The sequence below is a fragment of the Mustela lutreola genome, chromosome 13, assembly GCF_030435805.1.
Source record: "Mustela lutreola isolate mMusLut2 chromosome 13, mMusLut2.pri, whole genome shotgun sequence".
NCBI classification, from domain to species: domain Eukaryota; kingdom Metazoa; phylum Chordata; class Mammalia; order Carnivora; family Mustelidae; genus Mustela; species Mustela lutreola.
The window spans coordinates 62,273,634-62,292,312 of NC_081302.1; the positions used below are offsets into that span (position 1 = coordinate 62,273,634).

General features: G+C 40.8%; 1 protein-coding gene across 1 annotated transcript; it reads right to left on the bottom strand.

Moving 5' to 3' along the window:
* Positions 1-228: 228 nt before the first annotated feature.
* Positions 229-17,725, bottom strand: DLEU7 (deleted in lymphocytic leukemia 7). The gene is made up of 2 exons (XM_059144633.1): positions 16,995-17,725; positions 229-1,140 (listed from the first exon to the last, which is right to left on the bottom strand). Exons 1-2 carry the CDS (start codon positions 17,451-17,453, stop codon positions 934-936), a joined length of 666 nt encoding a protein of 221 aa, XP_059000616.1. The 5' UTR covers positions 17,454-17,725; the 3' UTR covers positions 229-933.
* Positions 17,726-18,679: the final 954 nt, after the last annotated feature.

Here is an 18,679-nt window from a genome sequence, read left to right on the forward strand (position 1 = left end):
TAAGCTGGTTTTCAATACAGTCATCATTAAACAACAGGAAATTTAGTTTTTCCTAAGCATATTCAGATCATTGTTGCAAAAAAAAAGTTAGCCTTTCTTTCCCCAGCTCTAAATATTTAGGGAAACCTGCCAGTGTATCCACTCCCTCCTGTTTTTCACAGGAATTTCCTACTTCAATTGGAATATTTAGAAACAGTAAGAAGAGCTACATGTTTCCACAGGAGACTTTAATAATACTGTACTTTGTGTTTACATATCATATATCCTTGGTACTTCATAGCTCATTATCATTGTAAATTTACAAATCAGTGTATGAAAGCACAAGGCTTAGAAGCAACTATTTTCCTGTCCAACAGTAAGTTATTAATGCCAGGATTGGAACTCATAATTACTGACACATGTGATCCTACAACATCTAAAGATCATTTTCATAACATAAAATGAAGTGCTTAGTACGGAAAACATATAAATTATCAAATATCCTATTTATTCAAGATAATTTTAAGAATCATGAGGCTTTAATCATATAACCATATATAAATAAACATATTATATAACCATATTAAACCTCATAGTCCTACGTTAATATAAGTATAGATAAATGTATCATTTGATCAAAACTAATACTTAATATGAATCAGTAAATATATACATATATAATCCAATCAGTTTCACAAAGTAGAATATATTTCAATCAAAAAGTAAGCAAATATGTCAACATACTTAAAAATGTAAACTACTGCCTTAAAAAATTTTCACCAACATGCTGTTATCTAAAGGGTACAGATGCCATTGGTCAGACTTCTGTATATGTCAACAAGTCTCTCCTTACTGGGGTAAAAGCATCTATTGTCTGCTGATTCAATTATGAACATAAGCTACCCAGTTCGCCTGGCAGTACCAGCTGGGTTTTAATTCTGGTGCCTTGGGCCTTCATATGTCTGGGAGATTCTGTAAGATTTGTCTCAAAGAAGCACAGGCTACCACGTGGGCATCTGAAGGAAGATTAGCAAGTGACTGAATCAGCTTCTTGACTATTGTCTTCAAACACTGGTGGGCAGCATTCAAATCTCTGTCAAACTGTTGTCCTTGAATTTGTAGAGCCAAATGACTGCAGATGTTTCTAAACTCAACACTATCCTGAAATAAACAGCAAACATAAGCAATTAGATAGGTTATGGGGACATTTCCATTCCCATCTCTTCCCATCAAAGGACCTCAATTTTTCTCTGAGGGAACTACTCTCCTCCATCTTCAGCCTATGTGATTTGGCCAAAGCTGACTCCACCCACTCTACAACTCCAGGGATCAGCCAATTAGAGATGACCACCCTTCAATCATTTTGGCTTGGTCAGGAATGGACAGGTGACCTAACACAGAACAATAAGCTACAGTTCTAGAATGTCTTTTGGACTGGGAAAGAGAAATTCTTTTTAACTGGGGCTTTTGGAAAGCATCCTGCCACCATAAGGGGAGAACCCACATGAGAAGGAAGTCAGTAGAGGAAAAAGAAAAAAAAAAAAAAAAAAAAAGCAGAACCAAGGGATTAAAAGAAATCGATTCTAATTATATTATCTGAGTATATTGATCCAGCTATACTTGAAAAATAAGCCCCAGGATTTTTTGGTTATCTGAATCAATAAATATGCCTTTTTACTTCAGCCATTTGGAGTTGAGTTTCTGTTATTTGTTCATAACAGAGCTTTGAAGAATACACAAATAGCCTCTGTTCCTATTATTCCATACTCACAGTCTTCAAAATTCCAACACAGGATATGGTATATAATGAACATAGTGTCAAGAACTTTCCAATGCAAATTTAGAAAGAATAGTTCCCAGGTAGTTTAAAAGAATGAAATAACTAGATTTTTATTTCCCAAATGCTTCATATTCTAAAATCCATTGTATAGAAATGGTACACTAAAATTATTCCAATAAACAAACAAATAAAATTATTCCATACCAGAGATAATGTTGAATATATAATTTATTTTAAATACATGTAAATGCTCTTCACAGACTTCTGGTTTTGATAACATGGCACACTTATTTTCCCTAAAACCCTTTGAGGAAACTGAAGTCTAAATAAAATAGAGCAAATATCCTTTCTGGCATTGCAAGAAAACCATGAAAATCCCTAATGGACAGAGATAAAGAAAAAGTAGACTATTTTAGCTGCCCACCAATATTCATCAAAAAAAAAGAAAGTTAATCTGGAGCTGGGTTTGGGGTGGAGGATAAAGTTGCCCCAAGAATGTGTAACTGTTGACCTTTGCTACCCAACAGCTAAAGCTGGGAGCTGCCCTCTGTACCACATACATGTTCTGGGAACACTCATGCTAAGAAAGTGGCTTAAAAATTGGAACTGGGCTAAAATATCCATGGACACATGGTAAAAGCAAATAAAAGCCTATTCCATGGGGACAAGTCTACAACCCATGCCCCACAGTAGTATTCCCATAACACTTTGTCAAAGACAAACTCAGAATATGAAATTTAAAATATAACCCACCATGATATAGCAGATACCAATACAGGGCAGTATAAACTCCAAGTATTTGAGCTAGAAACTATAAAATATGTTTAAAGTGATTAAAAATATAAAAGAAGGAATCAGAAACACTTTAAGTAAAAACAGGCTTGGAAAAGAACCAAATACCATTTCTAGAAACTATTGTGACAAATTAAAAACTCAATAGACAATTTAGACACCTGAATAAATACATTCGAAATAAGGCATAGTAAACTAGATGATGAATATGAGAAAATTACTCAGAATGCAAGATAAAAAGCCAGACATGGGAAATATGTATGGAAAGTTAAATAACATGAATGATAGAAGAGAGGGTTGGGGGAGAAGAAGGGAAATAATAGTCAAAGAGAATAATGGATAAGAATTATTCAAAATTGATCCAAAACATGAATCCAGGATCATGAACATAGATTCAGGATATAAAATCAGCCTTGAACAGAATAAGTGAAATGAGATTCAAATCTAAACTTATTAAGGCAAAACTACTCTTAAAAGCAACTGGGGGCAGGGGGTAAGGGTGGAATGGATGACCTTCAAGGGATGACAGGACAGACTGCCAACAGCCAAGCTACAAGGACCAAAACCTAGAAAAGAATGGGATAACTTTTCAAATAATTGTCAACATAGAATTTTTTTTAATTCAATAAAACTATTATTTAAATGTCAGGGTAAAATAAATATGCCTTCCTTTTAAAGGAAAACAGTAGTTACTACCTTCACTGTCATATTTTCCTAGAGATATAATTCAGATAGGGGACATTCATCTCAAAAGGAAAGAATGAGATGCAAGAAGCCACAGTGAACAAACAAACTTAAAATATGATGTTCAAGAACTGATGTTCAAAACCAAAATTATAACCATTAACTTGGGACTTACAAAAACGAGATGGTTCCAAAATCCTGAATAGTAGTAACATGTAGGAGGGACTGGCATTCTAAGGCATTATACATATTCAGAAAGGTGATGAAGTTGATAAATTTCAGATATATTAAGTATGCATGTGAGAAATGTAAGGCTTATCATTAAAGGATAGAAGTAATATGTAAAACTTCAAAATCAGCAGATAAAAAGAAAATGAAAACTTAATTGATTCTGTTTTTAGAAGGTAAAAAGGAAGAAATATACAAACATAAATCAAGGTGAATAGAAAGCATTAAATCAGACACATTTTGAAATATGTGGTTACCAGATTAATTTTTAAAAAATCTATTGATAAATTATTTACAAGGAACACATTCAAAACTAAAAACACCTAAAGACTTAAAGTAAATGGATGCTAAAACATATACACAGCAAAGAAGAGTTGAAACAAAGCCAGGAAAATCATTATTAGGGATAAAATAAACTACAGCTAATAAAAGGACCTATTCCTCAAGAAGGATAACAGTTCTATACTTCGTGTGTGCCTAATATGATTATCTTAATTTACATTCAATCCACAAACATAAAAGCTGATTTCTACCCAGCTTACTCAGACACTGAAAAAAATCAAACAACAAAATGATCAACTTGGAGAGAAAAGACTAAAACACTAATCACAAGCTTGGTCCAATAAAGATAAGCAAATACAAATTTTCCCAAAGATATATGGAATGTTTATGAAAGCTGCCTCTATTGTAATATGCTAGAAGCAAATTCTCAACGAATATCTAGAAGTCTATATCATATAAATAATAATACAAATAAATGAGAAATCAATAACATAACTTTCCCAATACATACATGACTTAAAAATCTACTTCCAAATAATTCATGGATCAGTGAAAAAATAATTGAAATTTTAAAATACTTTATACTGAACAATTATGGAAATAGTATATCACAAATTTGGGGGATACACCTGCATTGAGAATGCCATAAAAGTAAAGAATAATCACTGAAAAATATGAGCTAAGAATTCAACTCAAGAACTTAGGACAAGAAAAAAAAAACATAATCCAAAAGAAAATGGAAGAACTAAAAGCTGAACTGAAGTTTGGAACTAGGGTTTTCTTCCTACTTCTATGTGGAAAGAGAAGCTATTCTTCTCCCTAACAAAAACTCTGTCACTTGGGTGAGAAGGACCTGGGTTTCTGGCAAAGTGTTTATTAGAGAACATTTTCTGGGAAACAGAACAAACATTCATCTGTTGAGTTTGGCCAACAATGGCAGCCGGACTCCAGTGTGAGTGAGGGGCTGGGACAGAAAGATCAACACAACAAGCCACAGTTCCTTTACTCAAGCATTCACAGCCTACCATGCTTCTTGTTTTTTTTCTTCCTATTTAAAGCATTCTTGCTTTGCCTTTGCGTTTTGCTCATTTCTGCTCAGAAGGTATCAAGAGGTTACGTAGATAATCCGTCCCATAGTTCATGGAGTAACCTATGTTCCTACATATTGCTTGGGAATGGGAAAGTTGAGATGGAGTAATGCCTTCTGGACTACTACGCCAGATCCACATCAAGAGAAATTGTCTGCTTGCTTTACAGAAATAATCCAACTCTAAGTACAAAGTGGAAGGATCAAAGACAACATGCAAAGGGAAATTCAAAATTGAAGGAACCACTGAAATGTGTGCTGACGTGTGCCTATTAGCCAGTCTGCAAAGGCATTTATCACCCAAATAAGATTAAAATGCCTTAAAAATATGTTTGTGGGCCTAAAATCTGAAGTCAATTTCATGTTTACTGTAAAGAATCAAAGAAGGCATCATTTGGGGAAAATATACATATAATAAAATTCCACTGCTGGGCTGCACTGGTCCCTGAGGCCCTGGGTAAACTTCAGATCTCTGGCAAGCTTTGCAAAGTCTCTTTATTTTACCCTTTTAGTACAGTTTTTTAATCCTTTCTCAACAATATTAACAGTCAAAGAAAACAAATTAATAGGCACAGGCTTTCCATGGGACTCTTAAGCCTGGGGATGGAAAAATAAAACAGGTGGTTGCTTCTCTTCCTGGGGTCTGAAGGCTAACTGTGGATCCAGTGATCATGGCTTCCAGCCAAACCTCTACTGATTCTGTTGTATAGATGGGGGCCAAAAATCACAGCATTGAGACAGTGGCATATTGAACGGCTCATGGACTTTCAGTAGAAAATCCCATGATCGATGCTCATGATGATTTCATATTTGCTGCTTTCCATTCAATGACAGGACACATCCACCCAGCAGCTTTTATTTAGCAAGTCCCAGATGCTTTCAGAAATGATGTCATACCCTTCACAGGGTTTTGAGTACGTTGCCAGCATTAGAACGCTCTGACTGAGCAATCTAAAGACAGGTTTTGGAACGTCTAAAGCCTTGTATAATTTCAGACTGTGGATATGGAATGTGTTGGTTGTTACAGTGCTTCAAACTGATAGGCGACATTTACATTTTATAGTGACTCAACTCATCTACTGGGGTAATGGCCTCAGACTCAGTTAATGAAACAAATACATTTATTTCAAACATGTGAAGTCTCCACTACATGATTGAACACACTGGGTAAAAAGCAGTAAGACATGGGTACCTAGTCTATAAAAAGCTGATAACCTAGTAGGAGCATTGAGACACAAGAGCATATATCTAAATGTCCAGTGAAAGGGGATGGGGGCTATGGTAAAAACACAAAGACCCAACCCTACAGAAAACCAGACATTTATAGACTCATAATCCAAGCACTGTAGAATTCTCATACAAAGCCCTTTCTGACGTGTGAATCCTTTCTGGAGCACACCTGGTGTCACACTGTTTGCCACACAGGAGAAACCCATGTGCTTAGGAGGCAACCCTTAGCTCTAATTTCAAGAACATTTTTTTCCCCTTAATTCTTAGCTGAAATCTGCCCTGTAGTAGACAGAATAATGGCCTCCTGAAGATGTCCATGTCCTAATCTCCAAAAGCTGTGAGCATGTTATTCTATACAGCAAAAAGGATTTTCTAGATGTTAGTTAGGATGGCAGCCCTCCAGGCACCTGCAAAGACCCCTGGAATGCTGGGATTTCCCCTTCATGAGCACTGGACTTGCCATCAGAGCCCTGGTTCTGTCCCTTTGACAGGCCACCTGTGGACAAGACATTTTTTTTAATCTCTGAAAAATTCAGTTCTCTAATGTATAAGGTAGAAACAAATAGCTACCACACAAAGAGATTTTGAAGGTCAAATAAGCTCATGGTCATGCAAACCCTGAATTTATAAGGCACTCCATTCATCTAAGGTTGTGCATAAAGTACTCCTCTAGATGGGAGGTCGGCAACAAGGAGAGAGGAGGAAGGAAGGACAGAAAATTACAGAACAAAATGCTCTATAGAAGCTAAGAACCTAATTGGTGAGATGAAACTATCTAAGCTGTTCAGTAATAGAGAGGTCACACAGAATAAGATTAAGGCACAAAGAAGAGTGCTTGAGCACACGTCATATCCATTAGAATGACTACTGTTGAAAAAATCCTGAAAATCACCAGTGTTAGTGAAGATGTGGAGAAACTGGGCCCTTGTGTGCTGCCAGTGGGAATCTAAAATCATGCAGCCACTACGGAAAACAGCATAAAGACTCCTCAAAAAAATTAAAAATGCAATTACCATGTGATCCAGCAACTCCACTTCCAGAATACATATTCAAAAAGATTCAAATCAGGATTTCAAAGAGATATTTGCACACCCATGTTCACAGCAGCACTATATACAGTAGCCAAGAAGTGAGAGCAGCTCAGGGGTCCCCTGACAAATGAATGAATGAACAAACCATGGTATATACATAGAATGAAATACTATTTAGCCTTAAAGAGGGAGGAAATCCTGAAACGTGCTCCAACATGAAAGAACCTTGAGAACATTACGCTCTCGGAAATAACCCAGACACAGAAAGATAAACGCCGTATGATTCCACTTACATGCAATATTTAGAGTCGTCAAACTCACACAGAAACAGAGAGAAGAATGGTGGCTGCCAGAGGTGAGTAATGGGGATTTGTTGCTTAATATGTACAGAGTTTCAGATTTACAAGATGAAAAAAATTATGGAGATTGGTTGCACAATAATCTGAATGTTCTTGATACTGCTAAACTATACACTAAAAATAGTCAAATTTGGGTTATGCCCTTTTTTAATCCCAATTTAAAAAAAAAAAAAAAAAGTGGTCAAGAGCATCAGAATGCTGTCGGCCTTTGCAGAAGGGGATGGGGGTTAGGATGAGGCATCCAGGAAAGCTGTACAGATGTTCCAAGACAGCTGGCGCCAGGGAATGCAGTCTTTGCCTTTCAGGGAAGAGATGGCCCTCACAATTAGAGAACGAATAACACAGCAAAGGCCTGAAGTCAAGTAAGGGCTGAGACTGGAAGAAGTCCAGACTGAAAAGAACAGAGCTTTGTGCTGGGAACCAGCACACAAACTAATGTGGGAGCCTTGAGTGCCACAATGAAGTCCCTGGGCACTTCCAAACATGGAGAGCACATGGCAAGCCAGCATTTTAAAAAACACTGGTCTGGCCCAACCTGCTAGGTGCAGGATCCAAGGCCAGGCTTCTGATCTATCTAGGGTCACTCAAGATTCACAACCATCCATGAATGACTGATGAAGAAATGTGACTGAGAGAGATGAATCAATGTACCGAAGTCACACAGCAAATGAGGGGTACCTTTTTTTATTATTTATTTATTTATTTATTTATTTATTATTTTTCTAAAATAAAGAAAAAATTGCTCTTTTCCCCCTAAACTAAAAGGCAACCTTCAGAATGGGAGAAGACATTTGTAAATGGCTTATTTGATAAAGAGTTAATATCCAAAATCTATAAAGAATTTATCAAACTCAACACCCCAAAACCAAAAAATCCAGGTAAGAAATGGGCAGAAGACATGGAGAGACATACAGATGGCTAACATACACATGAAAAATGCTCAACATCATTTGGCTTCAGGGAAATGCAAATCAAAACTACAATGAGATATCACCTTATGCCTGTCATTACGGCTAAAAGTAACAACAACAGGAAACAAGAGATGTTAACAAGATAGAAAGGGTTGGGAATGCAAGCTGGTACTGCCACTCTGGAAAACAGTATGGATTTTCCTCAAAAAGTTAAAAATAGTGCTACCCTATAATCCAGCAAGGGTGCTAGTGAATCCTAAAGAATCCTCTCTTCCCAAACTCAAATGTTCATCAAGACCCACCCCAAATTAGAAACCGGGCTGGGTACTATGATGACGTGGAGAGCAGAGCCTGCTACCCATAGTGGGAGACAGACTGGGGAACTGAAATTACGGAGCCTCAGATGTCCTCGGGGGATGAGCGGGGATACCATGCCAGCGAGCAGGGAGGCACCAAACTAGCTTTGAGATGGAACAAAAATGTCTACAAATGAATGTTTCTTTTTTGGCCCTATATTCACACTATTTTTCTTAAGGTTAACTGAGTGTTAACAAAGCTCCAGTTGGCATTGGTCACATCCAAATTGAGATTGGTCTGTTGGCCCATCCCACTTCGCTGCAACATAATTGAGAGGGTTTGGCTGTCTGGAAGATATTCAAGGCATGGAAACTTCTACCTCCCATGTCAAGCCAATTCCTATCTAATCAGCGACCCCCCTAGCTGGAGCTCTCTCTTCCTCCACTCTGTTCTCTCCTGCCCAGCATACGGGAGGTCTCTTAGAAAAACTGCCACACTTGCACTTTTCTGCATTATGCTTTGTGTTTATTAGGAATGCACACATCTGGAATCCTTGAGTGACTGCAAATGCACCTGCAAAGTCCAAAAGGGAAGAAAAGCTAAGGCTTTTTTTAGCTTTGTACTGAAAATAAACACTCCCATCAAAACTGAAGTCTTGAAGGCAAAAAGAATCTGGCTTTGACAGTCAGTTTCAAAGCCTATTTTCTGAAACCAACACCAGCGGATAATAAAGTCAAAAATACAATATGACTTTATGCAGATAACTTTTAAAGAATCCACAAGGAAGATTTTTCGTTTTTTTTCCTTCCTCATCACCTTCAAAATCACTTCTCCATCTATATAAACTATAAATCAGCTCATATCCCCTTCACCACTGTCTTTAAAATAAGTTGGTTCTTTTCAAGACAGTCACATCGCAAGCTATAGTCTCTTGCAATGGCTTCCACAAACTTGTTTCTTCTCACATTGTCCTTTCTAGTTGGCCCTGAATGCCCAATGTCCCCTATGGAGAGCACTGAAGAAAGGTCTTTCCCCAGCTTTTGTGGTGGGGGCCTCCTGACCTTAATGAACTTCAGCAGACCACTCTCCACTAAAGGTGCCAAGTGCTAGGACATACGAAGGAGAACAGAGTCGTTCCCCAGACCCATCACCCACCCCCATACTGGATATGTCCATAAAATTGGAAAGCCATTTCTCTATGTAGAGGGATGGTGTGAAAACCATGCTAGCAGAAATAGCATACTACACAAATTGTCCCCTTGGTTCATCAGCATCTGGCTTTGAACTACAAATTCATAGGGCCCAGAAGAGCCCCCAGTGGCCTGAACCCACAGTCAATCTCAAATAGATATGTAACTGTGTGTTAATAAAACACTCAATGAAGAACCCAAGTATCTGCCAGTCACCATAAAAAGTCTATCGTCCACAGGAAATTAAACATTTTTACTTGTGGTGTACCCAGTGCAAACGCTCACAAGGAACTAAGATTCCTTATGCATTTGCTTTGGGTATGGTACCATTTTCATTAGAAAAGTCCAGTTACTAAGAGCTTTGTGATGGATACAAGTTCTTGATTCAGGTATGCACACAAGGCAAACCCTAAAATTATAGAACAAAGCACGGCAGCATTTCCATCAAGATGTTAAACATAGCAGGTTTGTTTTAGGGCCTTCCTGAGATATCTTTCCCAAAATTCTCATTTTGGCAATTGTACATGTCCTGATTTTCCTATCACTCACGTTATGAGCAAGGACAAAGCTGTAATGAAGCTATTAAAAGAGTAGTCACTGGGCCTTTTTGTCCCAGAACACCACGATTTTATCCCAAATGAAGAGCAATTCCCTGTCTATGCTAAAATCATGTAGCTCTGAGCATTTATTCCTTCAATAGTTTGTAAGTAATTTTTAAAGACACAATTCCCAAATTTGCAGAAACTGGCTTCACACTCACGTTAATGGGGAAAAAAAAGCACTCATCACCAACGTCTTCCTCTGAGTGACCCAATGTTCACACTTGCAATTTGCAAAGAGCATTAGCAGTGACCATGAAGCCAAAGCCAGTGATTTTATAACCACCACGCTTGGTATGTAGAATGAGAAAACCAGCAAGGACCACGGAACGTGATAGAATAACTGGCACCAGATCAGCTAATTGAAATGGGTGAACTCACAGGCAAGTTTAATCTATAATAGCAGGAAAGTTCTCCTGCCTCTGAAAGTTGGCATCAGCCATAGTTTCCATGAAACTTGCACCAGAGCAGAACTCTTGGAAACTATAAATGTTTTTGACTCTCAAAGGAAGACAGAAAAAAATCAGAGTGACTTCATAATTGGCTTGGTTAATGGTGTCTGTGTGAGTTGGTCATTTTCAGCAGTTCTTAAAATCCTGGACTGGCTTCTGTCTTGGTCCTCTGCATGTTTCTATGCTCCCTTTGAGTGGTGAGTGCCTAAGGCATTCTTGATAGTTATTACTAGTCGGATAATGATTTCCTACATTCACCTGGTGCTTTGGGTCACTATGTAAAGTGGCCCTCATATAAAGAGACACACAAATCACCCATATAATGGATTAAATTGTGCCCCCCCACCCCCACAAAAAAAAAATATGTGTGTTGAAACATAACCCAGTGTGACTGTATTGGAAAAAGGACCTTTAGGGAGGTAATTAAGGTTGTATGAGGTCATAAGGGTGTGACCTACTCCAGTAGGATTGGTGTCCTTGTAAGAAGAGAGAGATATATCCAATATCTCTCCCTCTCTCTAACCAGGTACAGAGGAAAAAGCCATTCAAGACATAGTGGGAAGGCGGCAGTCTGCGAGCCAGGAAGAAAGACCTTACCAGAAACCAAATTTTTGATCTTCAGCTTTCCAGCCTTCAGAACAATGAGAAAATAAATGTTTGTGGCTTAAGCCACCTGGTCTATGGCATGCTGTCATAGCAGACCAAGCTGACCAAGATATCCAGTCTACAAGGTGATTCTTGCACCGCAAGCAGTGTGCAGTGCACAGCATATCCAACCCACTGTACACACTTATGGACTTTATTTCTGCATGATGTTCATCTCACCTCTCTAATCCAGCACTGTGATATGACAGAAAAAAAAAAGAAAAAAAGGCAAAACCATGTTTGAGCCATAGGCCATCACTTCCCAGCTGTGAGATCTTTAGCAAAATCATAAATTCCTCTGAGTCTCAGTCTCCTTCTATAATAAATGTTTGTCTAGCAGGTTAACTCTAGCCTCTCCAACAAATTTAACAAGACTCAGGATTATGAAGTATTTTTTTATCCACTATAAAAAAGCTCACTTCATGCATGTTTTGAATGTATGATAATCTCTAAATATTCAAAAAGAATATTAAGTGTCGGTTTCTTCAAAAAAGAGTAAAATACTATAAAAATGTCCATCAGTATTGTGCTGAGAGTTTCTCTGCCTCCATGCCTGAAAATTTCACTTCCTTAAGCCTCAGTGGCTTGATCAGCAAGTCATTCAGTGGCAGCATCTCTAAGTCAGTCATCAGGTATGGGCTAAAGCTGACCTCTGGATAGTGGAGACTTCTTGGAAATCTCCTTGGGTCATCCTAACTCTGCCTTTGTCAACAGACTCAGAAAAGTAAATAGAGTCCATGGGCTATATCCATCAATATCAAGGCTGGAACTCACAATAATAAGTCAATGAGAACATGAGACATAAACTTGTTAATAATTATAATAATAATAATGATAAATTTCAAAGGTATTGAGAGTTTGTATGGGCAGCCACTAGCTAAGTCTTCATGTGCATTATCCTAATAACCCTATAAGGTTAGATACCTCTATATCCACTTTAAGGAAAGGAGACTGAGGCACAGGAAGGCTGAATAATTTTCCCAAGGGCCTACAGCAGCAAGTGGCATAGGCTTCACAGGACCAGATCACTGAGCTGTCCTGCACTGTCTTTATTTTGGGTCCCTAATGCCTTTCATTTGGGCCGAGGGCTTTAGTTCAAGTGAGTCCCCCTCCTCTCTGTGGCAACTAACACTGTGGGAGGGAATTGATGTTAGAGGGATGTTTCCACACACTTCCAAGTGATACACAGGTGTTATTTCCATTAGCACAACTCCTCCCGAAATCCTTCTGTGTATAAAATCAATCCACATGTTCTTAATTTAAAAATAAAGAAAACAAGAAAAAAATTGGAGAAGACACACATAAATGGCAAAATAAATGACAAATCCTTGTTTTTGGATTGAAAGAATTAATATATATTTTTAATATTGTTGAAATATCCACACTACTCAAAGCAATCTATAGGTTCTGTGCAATACCTATCAAAATTCCAATGGCATACTTCAAAGAAGTAGAACAGTCATTCTAAAATGTGTGTGGAACTACAAAGGACCCCAAATAGCCAAAGCAACATTGAAAATAACAAAGCTGAAAGTACGATGCTCCCTGCTTTCAAGATATACTACAAAGCTACAGTAACCCAAGCAGGATGATACTGATACAAAAACAGACACACAAACCAGATTGGAACAGAATTAAGAGCCCAGAAGTAAATCTACACAGATATAGACAATTAATCTATGACAAAGGAGCCAAGGATATACAATGGAGAAAGGACAGTCTCTTCAATAAACGATAATGAGAATACTTATCAGCCACAGGCAAAAGAATGAAACTGGACCACTATCTTACACTACACATAAAAATTAACTCAAATTGTATTAAGGACTTGAATATAAGACCTAAAACCATAAAATTCCTAGGGGGAAAAAGAACATAGGCAGTAAATTCCTCAACATCAGTCTTAGGAACATCTTTGCAGATCTGACTCTAAAGGCAATGGAAAGAAAAGCAAAATAAACAAACATGACTACATCAAACTAATGAGATTCTGCAGGGCACCGGAAACCATCACCAGAATGAATCAGCAACCTATTGAACGGGAAAAGATATTTGTAACTGAATATCTGACAAGGGGTTAATATCCAAATACATAAAAAGAACTCCTACAACTCAAAGACATAAAAAATAAACTACTGGTTAAAAAATGTGCAGAGCATGTGAACAGACATTTCTTCAAAGAAAACATACAGATGGCCAACAGGCACATGAAAAGATGTGCTCAACATCACTAATTACTAGAGAAATGCAAGTCAAAACCACAATGAGACCCCTCCTAACGCCTGTTATAATTGCTGCTATCAAAGAGAAAAGAAAGAACAAGTGTTGGTCAGAGTGTGGAAAAAAGGAACCCTTGGGCACTGTGAGTGGGATTGTAAATCAGTACAGACACTATGGAAAACAGTATGGGATTCCTCAAAAAATTAAGAACAGAACTACTGCATGACTTAGCTATTCCACTTCTGTGTATTTATCCAAAAAATTTGAAAACACTAATTTGAAAAGATATATGCACCCCTGTGTTTATTGCAACATTATGTACAATAGCCAAGATATGGAAGCAACCTAAATGTCCAGCGATAGATAAAGGGAAAAAGAGGTGAGATAGATAGATACACACACACACAATGGAATATTACTTAGCCATAAATAAAGAATAAATTCTTGCCATTTGCAACAGCATCGATGGACCTTAAGGGTACTATGCTAAGTGACGTCAGTCAGACAGAGGAGGGCAAACACTAAATGATTTCACTCATACGTGAAATCTAAAAGATGAAACAAATGAACAAATAAAATAAAACAAAGACAAAGTCATAGATATGGAGAACAGACTAGTGGTTCCCAGAGGAGAAAGGAGTTGAGGCATGGTTGAAATGGGTGAAGGTAATCAACGGTATGCTGATGGATGGTCACTAGACTTATGGTGGTACACTTTGTAGCATATGCAAAAGTCAATTTAACACTAGTAATAATGAAGCCAGGTCAGCATAACCAGCCCTCTGAAAAGACAGACAACTGTGTCCTTAAGTCTAAGTTCTTTGTAATCACTCCTTTACAACCAAAGATACTACTTTTTTCTCCAAACTAAAAACCAAGCAAAATTCTGAGATGTTGGCCAGGAGACAAATCATCCAAAGAAACCTCTCCCTTCTGAAAACACAGGCTGTTCTCAGGAGCCCTCAGAACCCATTACTCCTCTGCAGGTGACCAGCAGACTCCAATAGGATGGCTACTTTGGGTTGGGGGTTGAGGGGACCAAACAGCATTTCTCTATTAGAGACAAGAAAGAAGATGAGTAGAAGTGAGATTTTTTTAGGTAGAGAGGAAGATATTTGTGTCTGATGGCCTCTATTTTCTCGGAAGAGGAATGAACCAGTTGAGGTTTGGATAAAGAACGCTTGAGAAGGGTGGAAAATGTTGAGGACAAAAAGTCAAGTAGGAAGCATCAGAGGAATGACCAAGTAGAAGGGACGGTGGCATGAAGCTCGAGTGGCATAGTTTATAGGCCAGAGCAGAGAGCCCCAGTGCACTTGAGCTGGGCTGGGCCCTCGGACAGTGGTCTCCAAGCTGACCCCCAGACTGCATCCTCACCTGCTGTGACTTATCTAGGGTCACGTCCATGCCTCAGTCATTTCAAGGGTTACCTTTGCCTGCAAGAAAATTCAAGGCCCTCTGCATGACACACAGACCTTTCTTGCCATCAGACCCCACTTACCTGTCCATCATCCTGTTAAAGTTTCTGCCATAATGAACTAATTTTAGTTCCCCCAAAGCCCAAGTTTTTTCATTTCTTCTGGGCCTTAGATCACACAGCTCCCCTGAAGTGATTTTTCCCTTTTATGCCTGTGGGGCAAATATTCTTTTTTTTTTTTTAAGATTACTTCCTCCAAGAATCCTACCGAGATCACCTAAGGTAAAGCCGATCACTCAGTCTCTCCTTCTGCCAACCTACATGTGCCCTGTATATGCCCCAACATCAGACAACCCTTCCTATTTCAGCAATTCTAAGATGCACACTTTTTCACGTTTCCAAAATCTCTGATGTGATCTTACAATAGATGGTGCATCATAGTTCATTTGGTAGGATTTTTTATTTCTTCATGGTACAAAAAAAGGTCATTCTACACACAAGCATTAGTGAAATGCAGCTTCAGTTTTTAACTTCCTAATGTAAGTGGGGAAGTGCTTCGCATTTGGAGGCAATCTTATTTCCCCTCCCCCAACATACATTTGGGAATATTGGGTTGTATCAGTTTGTTGGGGAGGGGGGAGTAAGGTTTCTGGCATCTCCCGGGTTGAGGCCAAGGATGTTGCTAAACATCCTATAACACACAGGACAGCCCCACAATTATCCAGCCCAAAATGTCAGTATCAGGTGATTGAGAAGCCATTGTATTAGAGTAACAATACTTATTTGGCTGTATCATTTGCTTGATCATATTTAATTTCAGATCAACCTTTTACAGTGTCTAGTAACCTAAAAACACAGCAGTTTTTTTCCAAACCTTGACTTAAAGAGCAAGAATAGCAACTCTGGGGAACCCCCCTAAGTTTTCTTCATCACTCCCACCCATTTCCTTCTGCTGGCCTCCCAAGGGGAAGGTAGGAAGCAAAATTGGAAAGCCAGAAGATCCCAAAGACATTGTGACCGTAAACCAATTAGGTTAGTCAATGACAAGGCAGACACAGGATCCCAAGATCTGCAGATTTCCCTAGTCCCACCTGGCCGGGGAGGCAGCTGTTCTGCTCCCTGGCTAGGCTGAGGAACATAGTTTGGTACCATGAGAGGAAACATGCCCTACAAACACAAGCTGCTCGACTTAGCAGGAGTTTAGCATTAGTATTCACGCTTCAACACCCAGGCCGCACCCGGCTCTCACCCCACTTTTATGACAATTTAGGTTGACTCCGTAAAGGCCTCTGAACTCTGTGGGGAATTGGGTTTCTGCAAAAAAAAAAAAGTTTGATTCTTAAGTGTGAAGGAACTTGAAATAAATTTAGGTGATTTTTTTTCACACAAAAGGCAGAGGGGACTTAATACATGCATTTAAAGCTCTGGAGTAAGGGTTATTAACTTGGAAGGGGAAAGCAGGGGCAGCTGTCTTCCACCCCTAGAAGCTGCACATGTGGAAAGGGCCTTGGGCTGGAGCAGGAGGCTGATTTATGTGAGAGAGAGAGAAAGGAGTTCCGAAGTAAGGTTTTTGGCAAGGCCTCCCTGCGTTTCAGTTCCACAGCCAGGTGGGCCCCAGGTGGGCCCCTCAGTTCCTGGACTCAAGTCCCAGGGGTGTCACCTCCCCCCTTCCCTCTCACAGAGGCGGAATCCCTGTGGATGGCCCCGCTTTGCAACGGGTGGCCCCTCCCGGCTTCATCCCTTCATTCCGGCCCCGCAGCCCCGCCCTGTGGCGGGATCCTGCGCTGGAGCGGGGTGCTGGAGGCCAGACTCACCTTCAGATGGATGAGGAAGGACCGCTCCTGCTGGAGGGGGCCCAGCAGCGTCTGCTCCACGCTGACCAGCTCCGAGGTCGAGTCCACCACGCGGGCCAGCGCACTGCGCATCGCCATCTGGGCCAGGGTGCAGGGCACCCGACCCCTGGGAAAGGGCAGCAGCTCCGCGCCCCCCTCGGCGCCTCGCACCACTTCCACTTCTGGGGAACTTGCCCGAGCCCCAGACCCGCCATTCCTGACCCCCCGCGCCCCGCCCCCCTCTTGGCGCCCAGGCCCCGGCCGGGCCAGCCGCGGGCCTGTGCGATGCCCTGGGGCGGCGGACACGTGGTCTGGATCCTGCGGGTTCCCCGGGTCGCCCGGACCGTCCCCCCAGCCCCACTCCTGCTGCAGCAGCTGCAGAGTCTGCAGAGCCACCATTTGGTGGCTGATAGAGGCCACAAAGGGCGCCGGGCTAGCCATCGCCTCTGCCGGCGGTTCGGCGCGCCCGGCGGGCAGGTGCAGCAGTGAGTAAGAGAGGCGGGGGCTTTGGGGGTCGCCAAGGTCACATTTCTCGGCATTCTTGCCTTTCGAGGGTGGGGCTGGCCCCGCCCCAGGCCCGCAGGAGATGGCCTGCGCTGGCCCCTGAATTCTTAGTACGAAAGGGCGCGTCGGGACCCAAGACTGCCTGAGGCTGGGCTCCTTGTGCGCTCGAAAATCCCCCAAATGCTGAGCGCGGGTTCTTTCTCTTCTCCAGGACTTCGATGGGAAAACGTGCGGCTTGGTGCAGATGCATCCGTCCGCAGGGATACCCTGCCCCCATCTGCTTTGAAGGATGCCTGTCAGTGACCCATTCGTGCCCTGGGTACTGAGGGTGGCAGGTAAGAGAACCACCCTAAGCAAGGGTGCCAAGAGCCAGAGAAAGCTCACAAAAGGTAGACCGTGTCCCCATCCCCTCCTCCACCCCTTTCCCAATCCTGGGAGAATTTTCAGGAACTTCTTGGAGTAACCTTCAAGGTCCCCTGTCCCCCAAACTTGTGTAACTTGTGTATATGGACGTTCTACTCTTCTCTGCTTTGCTCATGCCACAGACACTCAGGGACTCTGATGGCTAAGGAGGCATCAGGGCACAGCTAGGGTAGGACACACTTCGGCTCCCTGCCAAGGTGACTGGGGAAGTGAGGGTTTGGCATTGCCCAGAGGAGGAGCCCAAATGGCTTTGTGTGAAACTCCCCAAGGACATGGGCAGCGGGAGTTTGAAGTTAAATCCTTTTAGGAGCCATGAACCCAGGGACAGCTGTACAAATAGTTGCTGCTTTTAATTAAACCTAACTTCGCTGCTTCCTTGACTCAGGAGAGAAGACTGGGAAATTTACGCTTTGATAGACTGGAAACTATTGGTGTGTGATTACATTTTATATATATTTTTAAAAAGCAGCACACAGTTGAGGAGAATGGTATGGAGGAGTGTTACAGAGTAGCCTGGTGGCGGCTTTCTTCCTTAATGGGAAACCATTCATTGAACATAACTCCATCACACAAATGAGGCAGGTAACAAGGGTGCAGGAACATGACAGACACTGGACCCTCCCCACCTGGAGGGTGGGATTTCCTCCTTCCTTTAGGAGAGAGTGTCCCCCACCCCAGCCCCCCTCAGTGTGGTGGAGTGAGAACTGGAGAGGGCTTTGTGTGGGAAAGCTGCCCCAGTG

What these genes read in the sequence shown, in the direction of transcription:
- DLEU7 (XM_059144633.1), bottom strand. Translation starts at nt 17,453, where the DNA reads ATGGCTAGCCCGGCGCCCTTTGTGGCCTCTATCAGCCACCAAATGGTG. An exon ending in CCTTCCTCATCCATCTGAAG is followed by an intron (nt 1,141 to 16,994) that starts GTGAGTCTGGCC and finishes TGTTTATTTCAG; the next exon opens with GATAGTGTTGAGTTTAGAAA.